Source organism: Triticum dicoccoides, chromosome 4B (genome assembly GCF_002162155.2).
Source record: "Triticum dicoccoides isolate Atlit2015 ecotype Zavitan chromosome 4B, WEW_v2.0, whole genome shotgun sequence".
NCBI classification, from domain to species: domain Eukaryota; kingdom Viridiplantae; phylum Streptophyta; class Magnoliopsida; order Poales; family Poaceae; genus Triticum; species Triticum dicoccoides.
This window is the reverse complement of record NC_041387.1, coordinates 632,584,700-632,601,558: the sequence shown is the minus strand read 5'-3', so window position 1 is coordinate 632,601,558 and position 16,859 is coordinate 632,584,700. Positions and strand designations below refer to the sequence as shown.

Genomic DNA, 16,859 nt, shown 5'->3' with positions numbered 1-16,859 from the left:
CGGACCGCCGACATCATGGTGCTGCGATGAAGCTTCTGTAATGCCGACGATGAAGTTGCTTTGCAGCAGGTGTTGGCCCACTACCATACCCGGCGGAGGTTGAGCTACAATGGAACATCGCCGGAGGTCGCCGCAGTTGTAATGGAGCATCGCTTGGCCGACCGCGTCGTGGTGGAGCTGCAATGAAACATCACCGGGGGCCGTCGCTGCTACGGTGGAGCATTGCCGTACCGCCAACGTCATGGTGCTGCGATGAAGCTTCTATGATTTGCGTTGCAGCAGGCGTTGGCCCGCTGCCATACCCCGTCAGAGGTTGAGTTGCCGCCGGTGGCTGTAGGCGCTGGTTACACAGCCGGTTGCGCAACCCCCTCACCAAGTTGCGTTGCAGCAAGCGTCGCTGGCGAGGACGCCCCATTGCTCACATCGACGACGCATGCAACAACGATGTCGATGTCGTCCTCCATTGATGTAGCAACAGTGTTGCTGCCAAAGCGGGCTCTGCAACAACGCAGTGGTGGCAGCAGACCCTTGCGGTGTGGTGGTCGGAGACAAGTGCAACGGAGGTGGTGGTGTGGTGTGGTGTGACGAGTGGTGATGGAGACAACTAACAAAAGAATGAGGAAGAAGAAAATTGCTGGTGGCGAGGGGATTTGTGTGGACGGGCTTCACGGGGTAAAAGGATAAGGCTGGATGTCTATCGCGGTGGCTGGGCCCAAGCATAGACACGCGTCGTCTTATGAAGGAGAAGGATGACGCGAAAGGTAATCAGGCAAAAAAAAGTGTTTTCCATGATCTAATCATATAGGAGTACTTCCTACGTCCGGAAATACTTGTTTTAGAAATGAATAAAATAAATGTATCTATAACTAAAATAAGTTTGAATACAAATATTTTTAAGACAAGTATTTTCGGACGGAGGGACCATGATTGCGGGGACTCCGAAAAGTGTGCCTCGACCATTTTACCCAAGACTCGTTTTGACTGCATCTGATGACCCAAGCAGACCCAATAGGCTACTTTTTACGGAACATGGTCCTATGCTTGATCAACTGATGATCCATTTCCTTTGCGCAGAAACTTCCGCACACGATACCATTTCCTACAAAGACAACGTAATCCATGTCAATAAAATGCCTTGAGCTTATTTAGGGTACTCGTACTACTGTAGTACACCAATTTTAGAACGTGAATCAACCTCCCGCCATGATGTAGAGCACTGATGAGCTCTGATTTATTCCACATGTTGTTTCACTAACATTTATCAACACCAAACGGTAAGTTCTGAATTCACGGAAACGAGATATTCCGTTTCTGTGGCAGTTCCACCAGAAAACGCCATTTCATTTTTGTATCTCCATAAGAAACTATGTTTCTGTTTGCAGTATTCTGTTTTCATTTCCATATTTTCTATCCATTTTCAATTTTCTAAATTTATGAAAAATATTATTTCAATGAAAACCCACGAATACTTTAACATTCTTGAACATGTTTTTATATCCATGCACATTTTCTGAAATTCATGAACATTTCTAAAAACAATTGAAGTTTATGAAGCTCTTTAGAATTTTTTACACCATTTAATTTGTAACATTTTAACAATAGAACCTTTTTAGAACATGTTTTACACTATTTTGAAAATAATTTACAAACATTTTAAAAATATATGAACATTTTTCCTAAGATTTAAGTGGAGAACATTTTCAAAATTACTAGAAATTTGTGCAAATTGTTCATGAACAAAGTAGTTAAAAGTATTAAAATATTTTCAAGTTTTTTTCTAGTTTTCCTTGTTTTGAAAATAATCTCATAATAAATCATAAAACCATCTAAAAACTGGTTGGCCTAGGAGCACATTGCTCATATGTTTCTCCCAATATTCCCATGGTACTAGCTATTGTGCTACCAGGTCGAACAGAAATAAAGATATAACAAAGATTTTATGGCTACCCACTTGGTGAGTGGCACATGGTGCCTCGACTATTCCGCGCTTAGCGCGTCGAATAGGAGGACCAAGAACAGGCTTAGGGAGACCAGCTACGTGATGTTTCCTGAGACCTCCTACAGGATGCCTGTGGGCGTCGATTTGTGGTGGCTTCCCACGGAGTGCATGCCAGCTGGGCCAGCCCATTTGGACGTAACAAACATAAATGACACTATAGCGACTCAATCACGCCTGGTTTTACTGTATCGATCCAGTTTTTGGTCCGTTTTTATTTTGAAATATACATTGATAATTTTGTAATACATGCTAAACATTTTTTTAATATACGATGAACATTTTAATAATGTGCACAATATAATATGATTTTTTTGTAATATACAGTGAACATTTTTTTATTACATGATGAACATTTTATAATGTATGGGAAACTTTCAATTAACATACAGTGAATATTTACTAATTAATGAACATTTTTGTAATATGCGGTGTACTTTTTCTTTAATACGCAAAAAGTAAGAAAATAAAGAAACAAAAAAATAGCTGAAAGGAATAAGAAACCAAAAGAGAAAAAGGAAAAAACCAGAATAAACACAAAAATAGTGAAAAAAAGAAGCAAAAGACAACAAACGGAAGCAAAATAGCAGGAAACAGTGAAAGAAGCAACCTCGCATGCGCCTATATCTTGCCGTCAGCGAGTCCGGCATCAGACTTGCGGAAGGGGCGAGCGAGCTGGACCCACGAGCGCAGGAGGCCACAGCCTCTTTTTCCTTCTTTTTTTTTGCGTTTTCTGTTTTCTTTTTTACTTTTATTTTTCTTACTTTTGTTTATACTTTATATATTCTAAATATATACATTACTAAAAGCACTCTTCAAAAAGTTAATCAAGCATTTGAAAAATGTTAAATATCTATAGAAAAAATGTTGACCATGTATTCAATACATGTTGATCGTTTAAAAAATGTTAAAAATATATACAGGAAACCCATTTTTGGAAAACCAGTAATACTTGTATTTTAAAACAGAGAAAAAATGATGAAAAAAATAAGAAGAAAAGCGTGGAGAAAACCAGACCATGTCGACTCAAGTAAGGCGTGCCATATATTTCATCAATAAACCCACAGTAGCTTAGTCTCCTGGGATCGAATTCCCCCGCCCGCGCACTCCTCTATCTCTAACTTTTGTTGTTTTATCACTGTAGACGCCGATGCGAGAGCAAGCTATTGTCTCGCTTAAAGCGAGAAATAGCTGTCGCGAACAATGTCGATGAAACATCACGCGAATCCCGTATGTGGACCGGCTCAACTGGCGACGGTACGTCGGTACGGGTGTTGCCTCCACCATTTGCTGCCCGCGGGCGGCAAAATAGGATCTTCCATGTTACACCGCTCAACGTGGCGTTTTAGTCATGCAACTCCCGATCATTATGGATGGCCCGCCTATGTTTCTTTCTTATGACCATCGCGCGATAGTCCCTCTGGATGTGCTATTTTGTTTTTTCTATTTGCATGTTCCTTTGTCTATTTCAGTCCAGGTTTCCGTGCTTCTGGGTTTCAATTTTTTTTTGGATTTTCAGTTGCTTTTATATTTCCTTTTTCTTTTTTGCTTCTACTTTAATATATTTTGTCCTTTTTAACCAGTTAATTTTCTTTTACTTTTACTTTTTTTGGATTTTCCTTCTAATTTTTTCTCTTTACATTTTTATATATAAATAACTAATAATACGCAAGTGAGCATTTTTTTAAAAACGCACCAAACAATTTCCAAATATGTGATGCTATCTAAATACAATACTGCAATGTAAAATAGACATTATATAGGGGTAGCGTCAATTAATTCGGATGGAAGAAGTAACATTTTTCAAATACATGATGGATATTTTCAAATACACAATGTTTTCTCACATATATGATGAACAGGTTTCAAATACACGTAACATTTTCTAAATATGCATGATCATATCTAAATATGCAGTGAACATGTTTCAAGTTAGTATGGGCATTTTTTGTCCAAATATGCGCAGAAGATTTCCAAACCCATGATTTTGTGAAAGCATTCATGTGTATTTTTCAAATTCATGGACACTTTTAAATATTGTGGATATTTGTTAATCCATTGACATTTTAAAATGCATGAACTTTTTTGAAATCCGCAAACATTTTCTTAATCCTGAAAACAGTCATGGACTATTTTTAAATTAATGATTTTTTCAAATTCATGATCATTTTAAAATTTATAAATATTTTTGAAAAAAACACGAACATGTGTTTAGAATCGTGATTATTTTTCAATTTCAAGGACATCTTGAAAATCCCCGAACATTTTTGAACATCTTTTAAGCGCGTGCAATTTTTTCTATGATGTATATACACATTTATTTTTTGGAATAAAATAAATAAATTGGGTTGTGTGTAAGAGGCCTTCGGTGCGCTAGGACCACTCCGTACATGCTGCCCCATTGCTTGTGTGTGTAACTCGCAAAAAAACGTAAATACGACAAAAAGAGAATAACCGAGTGTTATCAGACAATGGGTCGGCGCATGGTGGAGTGATGCACATTTACTCGGCCATTCCACTATTCATGGAATAGGATGACTCCTCGTCACAATCACCACTTGTCGAGTTCGTCGGTCCCTGCAGTTATCGCTGTTATGCCCTAGCCACATCCTGACTTGTTGCTCTCGCACTGGCTCGCTCGGCTCTCACTATTGTAGTTCAGGTATTCTTGGCTCATGGAATACTTACGAATTATACACATAACACATATGCTTTAGGCACAACTAGATGATGCCCGCGTTGCTGCGGAACAGTTTTTAAGAATCAATTGTTGGTTGAGAGCAACCTAAAAAGAAATAAGAAATGCAGCCTACAGATAGAAAAGAAGAAGAAAATGTACATTTTCATATAATTTCCAAAAACAAATCTGATAACATGAAACTGCTGACTGTTAATGGGCTTACTCATAGGTTATCGGCCCATTCCAAAAACAACTTTCTTAGTACCATTTTCCATCTGTTTTCCTCATATAGTTGTCTGCACCTTGTATTATGCTAAATAAGTAAAATTATTATTATTATCTCTAAGACTTGAAATTAAAGAGTCATGCATCCGGAGTTGAGATCTGAACTATCAACCAAATGAGATAATGATAGACTAATAAAATCGATGAAGTAGTTTTTTGCAAGGTAACCCAGTAAAGTTCGGATTTTCAAAGATGGACACTGTTGAAACTGCCTTGCAATGAACAGTTTGCTGAATCCGTGGATGATTAGGAAGTAGGGAAAGTCTTGATATGTTGACTCTGACCAAAAGACAACACCATTGGCTTTCAGGGTGATTTAACTCTGTAGTATAGATACTATGACAGTAGTAGCAATCTAAATAAAGGTTACTTGAAACAATAATGTCGTACAGAAGCCTCACACCAAGTGCCCAGGCAGCCGGAAGCATGCCTAAAGCCAATTTTGTTGTTGTTGCGTAAACCATTGATACTCTTTTGGTCATAGGAGAAATAAGAGAACTGAGCCGATCATCTTTTGTATGTTTATATGGGAAGAAACATCCTGAGCTCGGTTAATTAATATTTAAAGCTAAACAAAGCCAGAAACATACCTGACCGGAGGACCGCACAGTACGAAGCCAACAGCCGCGTTTGAGGCACCCTGTAGGGTATTTTTTTGGGTAAATGTCAATTAACGGGAGCAGCAAAAATACTGCTAGCAAGAAACACCAAATCGTCCTAGATGAACATCCGTGCCACCATCAGAAAATCGTCGAGCACACTTGTAGCAAGGCTGTTGGAATCTGACCAAATTTGTAAATAAACTCACATCTAGCACAGGAATGTTGTAGTTTTGGACTGTAACAAATATAATCAATCGGAATCCTATGCTCTCTGAATAAGTATGGAAACTAACATCAACTCACTGTGAAAAAAATTGAGATATGGGAGCTTTTCTACCAATGCGACCAGCAAGAATCCCATGTAGCAAGGAAGAATCCAACTTTGTAAGAACCAATAAACTAATAGCCTTGCCAGAAGGACGTCTGGCCCCTTTGCAGCAGGAGCAAAACCTAACAAAATAGAGAATAAGCTAGAGTAGGCGTAGGGAAAATTGGGGAGGCTAACTATGGTGAGCAGACATCTAGCATATCGATTCCATCTAGTTCTTCGGCGGCTCAATTGACTCCATGGAGAAGACTAATGGCCTCTGGAAAGGCAACTGCCCCTTCAATATGCATTTGTGGTGGAAGATGGTGGTTCACGTTCTTGTCTCAAAAGGGATGGCGGAGGGGAAAACTGAGAGCATCAACGGGGAAGATAATCAGGGCATTAGTGGCCACGATGGCATATAGTGGTTACCTTGTGGTGTTCTTCGGTTGCCAATTATGATTATAAAAAAGAAAGATGGAAACTGAAGAGGGAGGGGAAGTGAAGAGGACGAAGGGGAAGGGTTAGATGCGTGCCATGCTGTAAGTCTCCAATTAAACGACTGATACACCATCCATATTAAACTAAATGATTAAAGGAAAAATTGTTGACCTGGTCCATTGAGCGAATGCATGAGGTGTAGTATGGCTAATGTGGGTCATGGTTGATGTGGATAGTGTGCATGTCAAGAGAAATCACATAGTGGGGATGAACTATTTAGGTATTATAGATTAGATGTAGCGAATCAGTAAGTAGAATATCGTTGTCACCCAAGATACTACTATTGATGTCCAGTAAGCACCAATGAATAGAAAATCAAATGCATCGAAGAAGGACATCAGACAATGAAACATTTCGAAGCTACTAAACAAAAGTGAAGCCTGGGGCCTATGTCCGATTGTCGATGTTATGCTTATTTGTTGAGAAAATACTAAACAATGTAACTTAGTGCATGTAGAGTTGCTTGCAATTTTCAATGTTCTTGATTAGTTTGTGTATGAGTTTTTTAGTTCACGGGTAATTCAGGGCAAAACATGTCTCTTGACTTGAGAGGAAATGGTTCAATCCACCAAAATCAAGTACCCATGCTAGAATTTTGTTCTACATGAAGCAATAATTTATCAAATGTCTTCGCTCACTTGAAAGCCAATGGTATCTACCCCCCCCCCCCCACCATCGGTGATTAGGTCCTACCGATGAGGATGGCGGTAACATGCTGCACTGACGGCGGTCCTGTGTTCCCCATCTCACCGCCTTAAAAGCCTAGTTTTTTTGTGAAGACATGGGCAAAGATGACCACCTTACAATGATACCGACAAGTTGAGGGATTAATTTCTCATACTTCTTGTTTTATTCCTAAAGCCCTCAATGTCGCTCATGTTTCCTTTGTGATGGTACTGCTCGGCTATCGGATCAATATATATTGATTTTAACCTTTCGATTGATAAAATAGACAATCTATATTTACTAGAGGGCACCGTATAAAACTCAAGGTTTTGGAATTTGGAAACTATAATGCAAAATGAGAAGCATCTTATTAGTTTGCAAACCACAGAAAGGAAAATGGCATTTCTGTAAAATAGTAGTTCTAGAGCAAGTCTGGGATGTATGGTATCCCAAAATATCGAGAGAGTTGCGATGACGATTCTGTGTATGTCAACCTATTTCAAATTGACAAAGAAAATTTAACCCTGATGTAGATACAAGTACATACCTTGAGTAGATCAAGTGTGTTGCTTGTCAATGGAGGGGAGTTGGTGATAAATGCCTTGACTAGTAGCTTGTGATGAGGTTTTGTTTTGTTTTGGGGTTGCTTAAGTAAATGTTTTTTCTTGTCTGCATTGTAGGTTTCATATATTTTCTTTTGACTCTCCACGGTTGGTCGTTTTAGGGTATTTTGGTTTTGCCACTCCTCATTGTACTGCTAAGACTCTATTTTTTTTCCATTTTTCTTCCATTGTGATCACATGCAGTTCTCCTATATGATTCAAAAAATTTACATCTCTAGCATCCATTTTCCAGGAGTTGATAAAAAACGTTCATAAGTTTATTTCCAAACCAAAATGACAATGCATGTGGTCATTCAATTTAACATCTCTATCATATCGCATATGTATGTCTAAATCCAGATGTTTCATTCAATATGCATATTATTTCACAAATCACATTGAGAACCATCATTATAATCTTCTTTATTATGTAGGAATTGGCAACATATTCACACATGTGTACTGCAAGGAAAGAACCCATCAAGATTATAAATGGAGCGAGCGGGACAATCCGTTCATCGCGGTAATCATGTGCCTACTTATTACTAAACCAATAATGATTATTTATACAAACTATTTATCTATGTTAAGTGTTCCATTGGACACATGCACTTTCATAAAGTTCCAAAATAAAATGTTCATCTTTCACTAATTTACTCACCTGCCATCCAAAATTTTGTGGTCCAACATAATCAGGATGACACTTCTTCTAGGAGCTCCTGGTTCCGGGAAAACAACTTTTTTAAAAGCACTTGCACAGAAGTTGGATTCTTCTTTGAAGGTAGACTGTGTCATCTACTATCCACTACAACCACTTACTAACAAGAAAAGCATTATTGGTTAACCAAAACTGTGTGTTTCTTGATGTCACTTCTCTTAATAGCTCAAAGGAAAGGTCATGTACAATGGGCAAGAAGTCAATTTCTCAACACCTCAATACATGCATGCTTATATTAGCCAATATGATCTTCACAATGCTGACATGACCGTCAGGGAGACGATTGATTTCTCTTCCAAGATGTTGGGAACCAATAATGAGTTTGGTGAGGAACCCTCTTGGGCATCGTGTGCTACTGGTGTTACATATATTTTGTAGCTTCTATCATATATGAATGAGCTAATCTATAAAACAAATCCAAACAATGTAACTGAAGAAGTATCCCTGAAGATGTTCAAGGAGTTTCTTTTTCGTGTGACATAAATACTAACATAAAATTCTTGTTTGGAAATGCCACTTTAGGGATGCTAGGAGAAGGTATAATAAGTAAGCATGGTCGCATCAACAAAGTGAACCAAGATCTTGACTCGTTTATGAAGGTGATATAATTTTATTTTCTGCCAATTTTGGTACAACTAGAATCCGGTTCCCGGTTACTAAATTACTTTTTCTGTAGACTAGCACCTTTGGAGAAGGAAGCAATCTCACAACAAACTATATTATTAAGGTAACTTTGTAATCTCTCAATTTAACACATGCCTTGGTAACATAACAAAAAAATCTATGTGTAAATGTAGATACTTGGTTTGTCTGATTGTGCTGATACCCTAGTGGGTGATGAGTTGAGAAGAGGTATATCAGGAGGACAAAAGAAAAGAGCCACAATCGGTAAGCATTTTAGTTTTTTGTGCTATGTATCTTGTTCCTCGCATCTCCCTCTATTCCCACTTCCTAGAGTGCATTTTCCACGACTTTAGGCATACTAATTCCCACAAGTAAAATTCTATCACCTTAACAAACACCATATTGTGTACAATATTGCCTGATAAAACAAAAGGTAGTTCGTGTCATTACACCTGGTAGGGTCTATACTGGCCTCATAGATCAACACAATTCTTTTATGCACACTTTTTTCTCACTCTTGTGCACCCGGGATCAACTTCCAAATGGGCTATATGAGAAGAAGAAATTCCTTGTTGATATGAGTAGTCTACTATTGTAAACTAAGAAAGATTCAAAGCTAAACCATCAAAGTTCTTGATATTTTAGATTAAATGGACAAGGAAAACAATATTTTGGTAGTGGGCCAATGACATACTGCACAATTTTCTCTTCCGGGTGAACTCCATATTGTTCTCCGAGAAAAAGTAGTTCCTTAATAGGTTTGGTACTTTTCTACTACAAAAGAGCAACCCTAAATATTAGATATAACTAATCACCATCCGTAAAGGTAAAAAAATTGGTAATAAGTGGAGCAAATGTTCGTCCACATCGATCAAGCTCAATCGAGATTGAGGCTCGATCAATTGCACACACTTGTTTCATGATGAAATTGGTACGCAAAGCTTATAGGCATTCATAATGTAAGAAAACACTTAGGATTCAACAAAACTATTTTTTGAACCTGTTAAAATGATGTAACAAGAAATTATCTACACTACTAGAAGGTATCCACATTGCAATAAGCTGCATTTAAGACATATATATATATATATATATATATATATATATATATATATAGCATAAAACAACCAATTATGCTTATAGATATGGCAATTATAAAAAATAAATATGTTTGATCATGGTAGTGCCAAATCTAAATAAACAAAAATATTTTTAAATAATCAATATTAGTTTTCCTTTTCCAAATTATCATTATTGTTGCATTTCAAGATGAAATTTTCAATGCAGGAGAGATGCTAGTTGGTCTGGCACGATGCTTCTTTATGGATGATATATCAACAGGCCTAGATAGCTCCACCACATATGAGATTTTAAAATTTCTCCAACAAATGACTCATCTGATGGATCTCACCATGGTTATTTCACTGCTGCAACCACCTCCCGAGACATTGGAATTATTTGATGACATTATCCTATTATGTGAAGGTCAAATTGTATATCATGGTCCTCGAGAAAATGCTATCAGTTTTTTCGGAATAATGGGATTCAAATGCCCCGACAGGAAGAATGTAGCTGATTTCCTTCAAGAGGTACTAGACTATCAACTCTCGTGACAAGGGACTATTAAATAAAACAATAGTGCTAACAATTTATTCCTTAACAAAGTGATGTTCAAAATAACTTAAGGATAGTGAGTGCATTAATACAAGCAAGTAACATGCAATAGATGAGTCATAATTCTATCTGCAAAATGTAGTAATCTATATATAATTTTCTTAGCATAATAATGTATGACATAACTTTTCACCATCTATCCAGGTGACTTCTAAGATGGATCAAAAGCAATACTGGATTGGTGATGAAAATAAGTATCAATACTGGCCAATAAAGAAGTTTTCAGAATCCTTTCGTTCATCCTATCACCCTCAACTTGTCGAAGATAGCCTCTACATGCCGAACAATATGGGAAAACACAAGGAGATTAAAAAAAGTGCAACCCGTAGTATCTCCAGATGGAATATTTTCAAAGCATGCTTTTTAAGGGAAGTATTATTTCTCAAAAGAAACTCCCCACTTCACATATTCAAGACTATACAAATAGTTATTCTGGCTTTTGTGATTTCAACGGTTTTCCTTCGAACAAATATGAAACATAAAAATGTACTTGACGCCAACAAGTACATGGGGTCCCTCTTTATAGCTATTGTGATAGTAAATATAAATGGTATGACTGAGATTGCAATGACAATAAAGCGACTCCCGACTTTCTACAAGCAAAGGGAGTTACTAGCATTACCGGGATGGGCACTTCTTTGTTCAATTTTCCTCATCAGCATCCCAATGTCACTAGTAGAGACATGTCTTTGGACCAGCCTAACCTACTATGTGATTGGCTATGCACCTTCCTTCCTCAGGTACTCCTATTGGTCATTTTAGTATCTAATGGTCACAATGCTTGAATAGGCTGTAATGAAAAAAGAGTTATCTTGCTTCCTACAGATTTATCCAGCAGTTTCTGGTACTTTTTGCGACACATCAAATGTCAATGGGCCTCTATCGTTTCTTAGCAGCAATAGGAAGAACACAAGTAATGGCAAACATGCTAAGCACCACAGCTCTTATAGCAATGTACATATTTGGAGGCTTTGTCATATCTAAAGGTTAGATGTTTTAGTCATAATAAATAAGATGCTTGACAACCCTATAACAAACAATTCATGTTTGAATACAAGTGTTGAGCTAATATCCTCACTGGTTTTATACATCAAAATAGATAATCTTCAGCCATGGTTGCAGTGGGGATGTTGGATATCCCCATTCACCTATGCACAAAATGATGTTGCCCTAAATGAGTTCCTTGATGAAAGATGGGCTACTGTAAGCAGTCAATTCAACTATCACTCTTGATCCAATGTATAGAGCAATAAATTTTACTCTGTGACCTAATGGTGATGATCATTCATGTTGACAGGAGTTTTACTATGCAAATGCTAATACAGTTGGTGAAGCTATCCTTGAGATAAGGGGGTTGCTCACAAAGTGGCATTGGTATTGGATTTGTGTCATCATTTTATTTGGATTCTCGATGGTCTTCAACATCCTCACTATATTTGCGTTGGAGTTCATGAAATGTATATATCCAATCTATCAAAATCTGCATAAGTGTTGAAACACAAATGCAAACAAAATCATCCTAATTGTCTATGATTTGCAGCTCCACACAAGCATCAAGTTAATGCCAGTGCAACGAAGTTAAAGATGGATTGCAAGAACCACAAAATTGGAACTAGCAATACATCAACTAGTAAACTTGTGCTCCTGTTTCAGCCTCTTTCCATTTTCTTTGATCATATCAACTATTTTGTCGATATGCCTAAGGTAAGATCTTAAGCATATCGTGCCATATTAAATAGAAGCGTACATTCTACTCACTACTAAATAGTATCCATTCTAGTAACTTATTGACCAAATGTATGCATATCTTCCACCAGGAGATGATTAAGAATGGAGTATTAGAGAAAAAACTTCAACTGCTACAAGATGTAAGTGGTGTTTTTAGGCCAGGAGTATTAACAGCTTTGATGGGGATCACCGGTGCTGGAAAGACAACATTGCTCGATGTTTTGGCTGGAAGAAAAACTGGAGGATATATTGAAGGTACTATTAGGATAGAAGGATACCCAAAGAAGCAGGAGACATTCTCAAGGATCTCAGGTTATTGCGAACAAAACGATATTCACTCCCCTAACATGACTGTCCATGAGTCACTACAGTTCTCTGCATGGCTTCGACTGCCAGCAAACGTCAAATCTCATGAAAGAGATGTATGACCATTGACCTCTTGCATTTTTACCATCTTTGAAGCTAATATATAACATCGGATCTCACAAGATTACTCTTCAAACCTTCTTTAGATATTTATAGATGAAGTAATGGACCTAGTTGAATTAACTGGATTGAAGAATGCCATGGTGGGTATGGCAGGAGTAACGGGCCTATCAGCCGAGCAGCGAAAAAGGCTAACAATAGCCGTGGAGTTGGTAGCTAGTCCCTCCATCATATTTATGGATGAGCCGACCACTGGTTTGGATGCCCGTGCTGCAGCAATTGTCATGAGAACAATAAGAAAGACAGTAGACACTGGACGAACTGTTGTATGCACAATACATCAGCCAAGCATTGGGATATTTGAATCATTTGATGAGGTACGAGTAAGTCTATATTGTAACATATGAAAGAAAATTCTACTACAACATGAAGAAAGAAAAAGAATGGGCATGTGATGTTAAGACTGAAAGACTGAAAATAGTATCCAACTATGTATTACATAGAACCTAACCATGATTTTGCCAAAACAAAGCGTCAAATATAGTTGTCCCTCGTCACTAGGGTCAAATTTTTTGTTTTACAATAAATTGCTAATGATAGCCAGTTATCCTTTTGTTTTAATTATGAGGAACACTAGAAATTTATCTTTCTCAACTTGAATTCAATTTGTTGCAGCTTTTGCTTATGAAAAGAGGCGGTCAAATCATATATAGTGGTTCATTAGGTCCGTTGTCCAGCAACATGATCAACTATTTCGAGGTAAGATTTCCTAATAGTGAAACTCTATCCAAAATATGTAGACAAAAATACCAAATTTGCTTTGTCACAGGGTATACCTAGTGTTCCTAGAATAAAAGAGGGACAAAATCCAGCATCATGGGTATTGGACATAAGTTCACCCACAACAGAATATGATATTGGAGTGGACTATGCAGAAATTTATCGGAGCTCCTACCTATACAGGTAAGCATTATGATCATAAAGGTATATCAACCATCTTGCTAAATTCTTTGAGGAACATGGAAACGAATAACACGACAAATGTGTACCTTGTTTCTGTAGGGACAACATGAATCTAATTACTGAGCTTGGGCACCCAAAACCAAACATGGAGGATCTATATTTTCCCCGAGGATACTGGCAGAATTTTATGACACAATATGTGGCTTGCCTATGGAAACAAAGATGTGCATACTGGAAAAACGTAGAACACAACGGTGTTCGTTTTCTAAACACGTTTGTTGTATCAATTTTGTTTGGAGTTGTATTCTGGAAAATTGGCTCAACCATGTAAGCAGGAACGACGACAAGCCTATTGATTTTCTCTCATGCAAACTTACCATGTCTCAATTTGATCATAACTTGGTATTCATGTGCAACAGAACACAACAACAAGATGTATTCAACATACTAGGAGTTGTATATGGATCATCACTTTTCTTGGGCTTCAATAATTGCACCAGTTTGCAACCGGTTGTGGTAATGGAGAGAGTTGTTCTTTACCGAGAAAAGGCGGCGGGCATGTACTCTACCTTGGCCTACACCATAGCTCAGGTAATGTTTCTTTATCACCACTTCAAAATTAAAATATATAATCATAACCTAGAATGATTGGCATATGTTTCTTAACTCTGATGATGGGCTTCTGTTTGTAGATGGCAATTGAATTGCCTTATATCCTTGTCCAAGTACTCGTATTTGCCTCGATTGTATACCCAATGATAGGTTTCCAGATGACCACTGTAAAGTTCTTTTGGTTTGTCCTTTACATGACGCTAAGCTTCATGTATTACACACTATATGGGATGATGACAGTGGCACTAACACCTAACCTTGAGATGGCTGCCGGATTGTCCTTCCTTATCTACGTATTTTGGAATGTATTCTCCGGCTTCATCATTGGAAGAGAGGTACTACTCTCACTTACTTGATATATCCCTAACCATGTCACCTTAATTATGATGGACTCGTGGAATTCATAAGTAAACCACACATAGGCTCATAATATAATCCAATGTTGAACTTTTCTTGAAAATGAAAATGTTTTAAAAAGGTTATGAAATTTTGTCCATGCCTAACGTAGAAAACAAAAAACTATGGCAATATGGATGCAGCTGATCCCAATATGGTGGAGGTGGGTGTACTGGGCTAATCCAGCGGCATGGACAGTATACGGGCTCATGTTCTCACAATTGGGTGATCGGATGGAGCTGATCCGTGTGCCGGGGCAGCCAGACCAAACGGTGCGGGAGTTCCTCGAGGGCTATCTTGGCCTCGAGGCTCGCTACTTCCACCTTATCACCTACCTGCACTTGGTCGTCATCGCCCTCTTTGCCTTCCTCTTCTTCATCTTCGTCAAGCACCTAAAGTTCGAGCAAAGGTAGCGCAGACTGATTGAATAACGAATTGCAAATATACACTAATCTGTAAAGTGCTTATAATAGTATAAAGATGTGATAAGAGAAACACTCAGTCACAAATTAGCACACAACCACAAGGATTTTGCTGTTGCAATATAAAGTGTGTAAATAACCACATGATTTGTGCAAGCATTTGTATTGTACGTGCAGCCTTACTTGATTGTTGTTATAGCAATGTTGATGAACCGATCAAATTAGAAAATACAATGTGGTAGAATATGTAATAAAAGCATATAAAAAGGTTTACGACATATATATCTATATCTATACCAATATAAAAATACCCAAAGGGGCAGATCCAATTAATCCCGGCCATCAAATCATGTCAATCCAATGACCTAGATTGCTTCAATGTCGAGCGCTCAACATGTTTAGCGTGCAGTTAATTTCATGCCAAATATAGTGCTAATCACATAATAACACGCAAATAATATCCTACATAATATATGCATGCACTTAATATACTTCCAAATTAACGTGCATTGCACGTACACATTGACTAGTTCAGCGCAAACGTCTAGCATCAAGGCTTGTAGCTACCATGCTGAACCCAGTTTGATTGGTACGCACAGCCACGTACCTGCGGTCATGATGCAAGCATTAGGCCAGAGTGGTGTCGGTGAATCAACGAGCCGCCCGTCACGCGCGCAGACGTCACCCTATACACCGATTCTGTCCAAACACTACTAGGGAAAAGCTTATAGGTAGACGCTTACTAGTAGCGCAGGTTTATACCCGTCGTACTGCTAATTACTAGTAGCGCGGGTTTATACCCATTGCTACTACTAAGTTGATAGTAGTAGCGCGGGTTTATACCCCTTGCTACTACTAAGTGGTGTCTACCGTGCCCCCTGGGGACATGCCATAGTAGTAGCGAGGGGTATATACCCGCGCTACTACTAAGTTGATAGTAGTAGCGCGGGTTTATACTCCTATCTACTACTAAGTACATGGTTTTTAAGAGCCTTGAAATCCCCATCTCCTCCCCCAAATCCTTCCTCTCCCTCGTCACTCTCCCCCCTCTCTCCCTAGGCTCTCACATGGACCTCCTACCCATGTGCGCCTCCTCCTCCATGGCACTAACAGAGGCAGCCGACATCTCGGAGCTCACCGATCTTCCCCGCATCTCCATGCCACCATGTCGGAGCACCTCACCACCGACGACCAACCCCGCTGCTACCTCCATCTCCTTCCTCTCTCCCTCGTTTTTCTTTCTATCTCTCTCCCTCTGGTTTGACTCACCCTCCCATGTCCTTGCCCGTGCAGGTCGTTGCCATGGACGACCAGGAGCTCGCTGCCTTTGCTACGAAGAGGAGCCCCATGCCGCGCATTTCTCGTCCATGGATCTGGGCCCTTTGCAGTAGCCGTCACTGGATCTGGTCTGTCGCTGCACTTCTGCACCTCCGGCGACCCCTACCTCGCTGGATCGAACCATTGCTGCCATTGACAACAGCCATGATATTGAGATTTTTTTCTTTTTGAAATTAATAGTAGTGGAGTGGGTGGCAACCACGCTACTACTAACAAACGTAGTAGTAGCGCGGGTGCACCCACGCTACTACTACAAGTTACCTGTAGCGCCGTAGTAGTAGCGCGGGCACCCACGCTACTACTAGCTCTTTAACCCGCG

At 38.8% G+C, this 16,859-nt stretch overlaps 1 protein-coding gene across 1 annotated transcript in view; it reads left to right on the top strand.

The window, feature by feature from the left end:
- The window catches only part of LOC119291917 (ABC transporter G family member 45-like), a 21,554-nt gene extending 6,164 nt beyond the window's left edge, over nt 1-15,390 (top strand). Inside the window, exons 3-22 of the mRNA XM_037570728.1 lie at nt 8,074-8,162; nt 8,336-8,420; nt 8,523-8,682; nt 8,880-8,956; nt 9,034-9,084; nt 9,155-9,245; nt 10,269-10,570; nt 10,800-11,395; nt 11,481-11,641; nt 11,755-11,858; nt 11,953-12,112; nt 12,196-12,359; nt 12,473-12,805; nt 12,896-13,186; nt 13,485-13,568; nt 13,639-13,772; nt 13,872-14,099; nt 14,192-14,363; nt 14,465-14,719; nt 14,924-15,390. Of these exons, the coding sequence (XP_037426625.1) occupies nt 8,074-8,162; nt 8,336-8,420; nt 8,523-8,682; nt 8,880-8,956; nt 9,034-9,084; nt 9,155-9,245; nt 10,269-10,570; nt 10,800-11,395; nt 11,481-11,641; nt 11,755-11,858; nt 11,953-12,112; nt 12,196-12,359; nt 12,473-12,805; nt 12,896-13,186; nt 13,485-13,568; nt 13,639-13,772; nt 13,872-14,099; nt 14,192-14,363; nt 14,465-14,719; nt 14,924-15,193 (3,807 nt within the window). The 3' untranslated portion in view covers nt 15,194-15,390. The remainder of the gene's footprint in view (nt 1-8,073; nt 8,163-8,335; nt 8,421-8,522; nt 8,683-8,879; nt 8,957-9,033; nt 9,085-9,154; nt 9,246-10,268; nt 10,571-10,799; nt 11,396-11,480; nt 11,642-11,754; nt 11,859-11,952; nt 12,113-12,195; nt 12,360-12,472; nt 12,806-12,895; nt 13,187-13,484; nt 13,569-13,638; nt 13,773-13,871; nt 14,100-14,191; nt 14,364-14,464; nt 14,720-14,923) is intronic.
- The last annotated feature ends 1,469 nt before the right edge of the window (nt 15,391-16,859 follow it).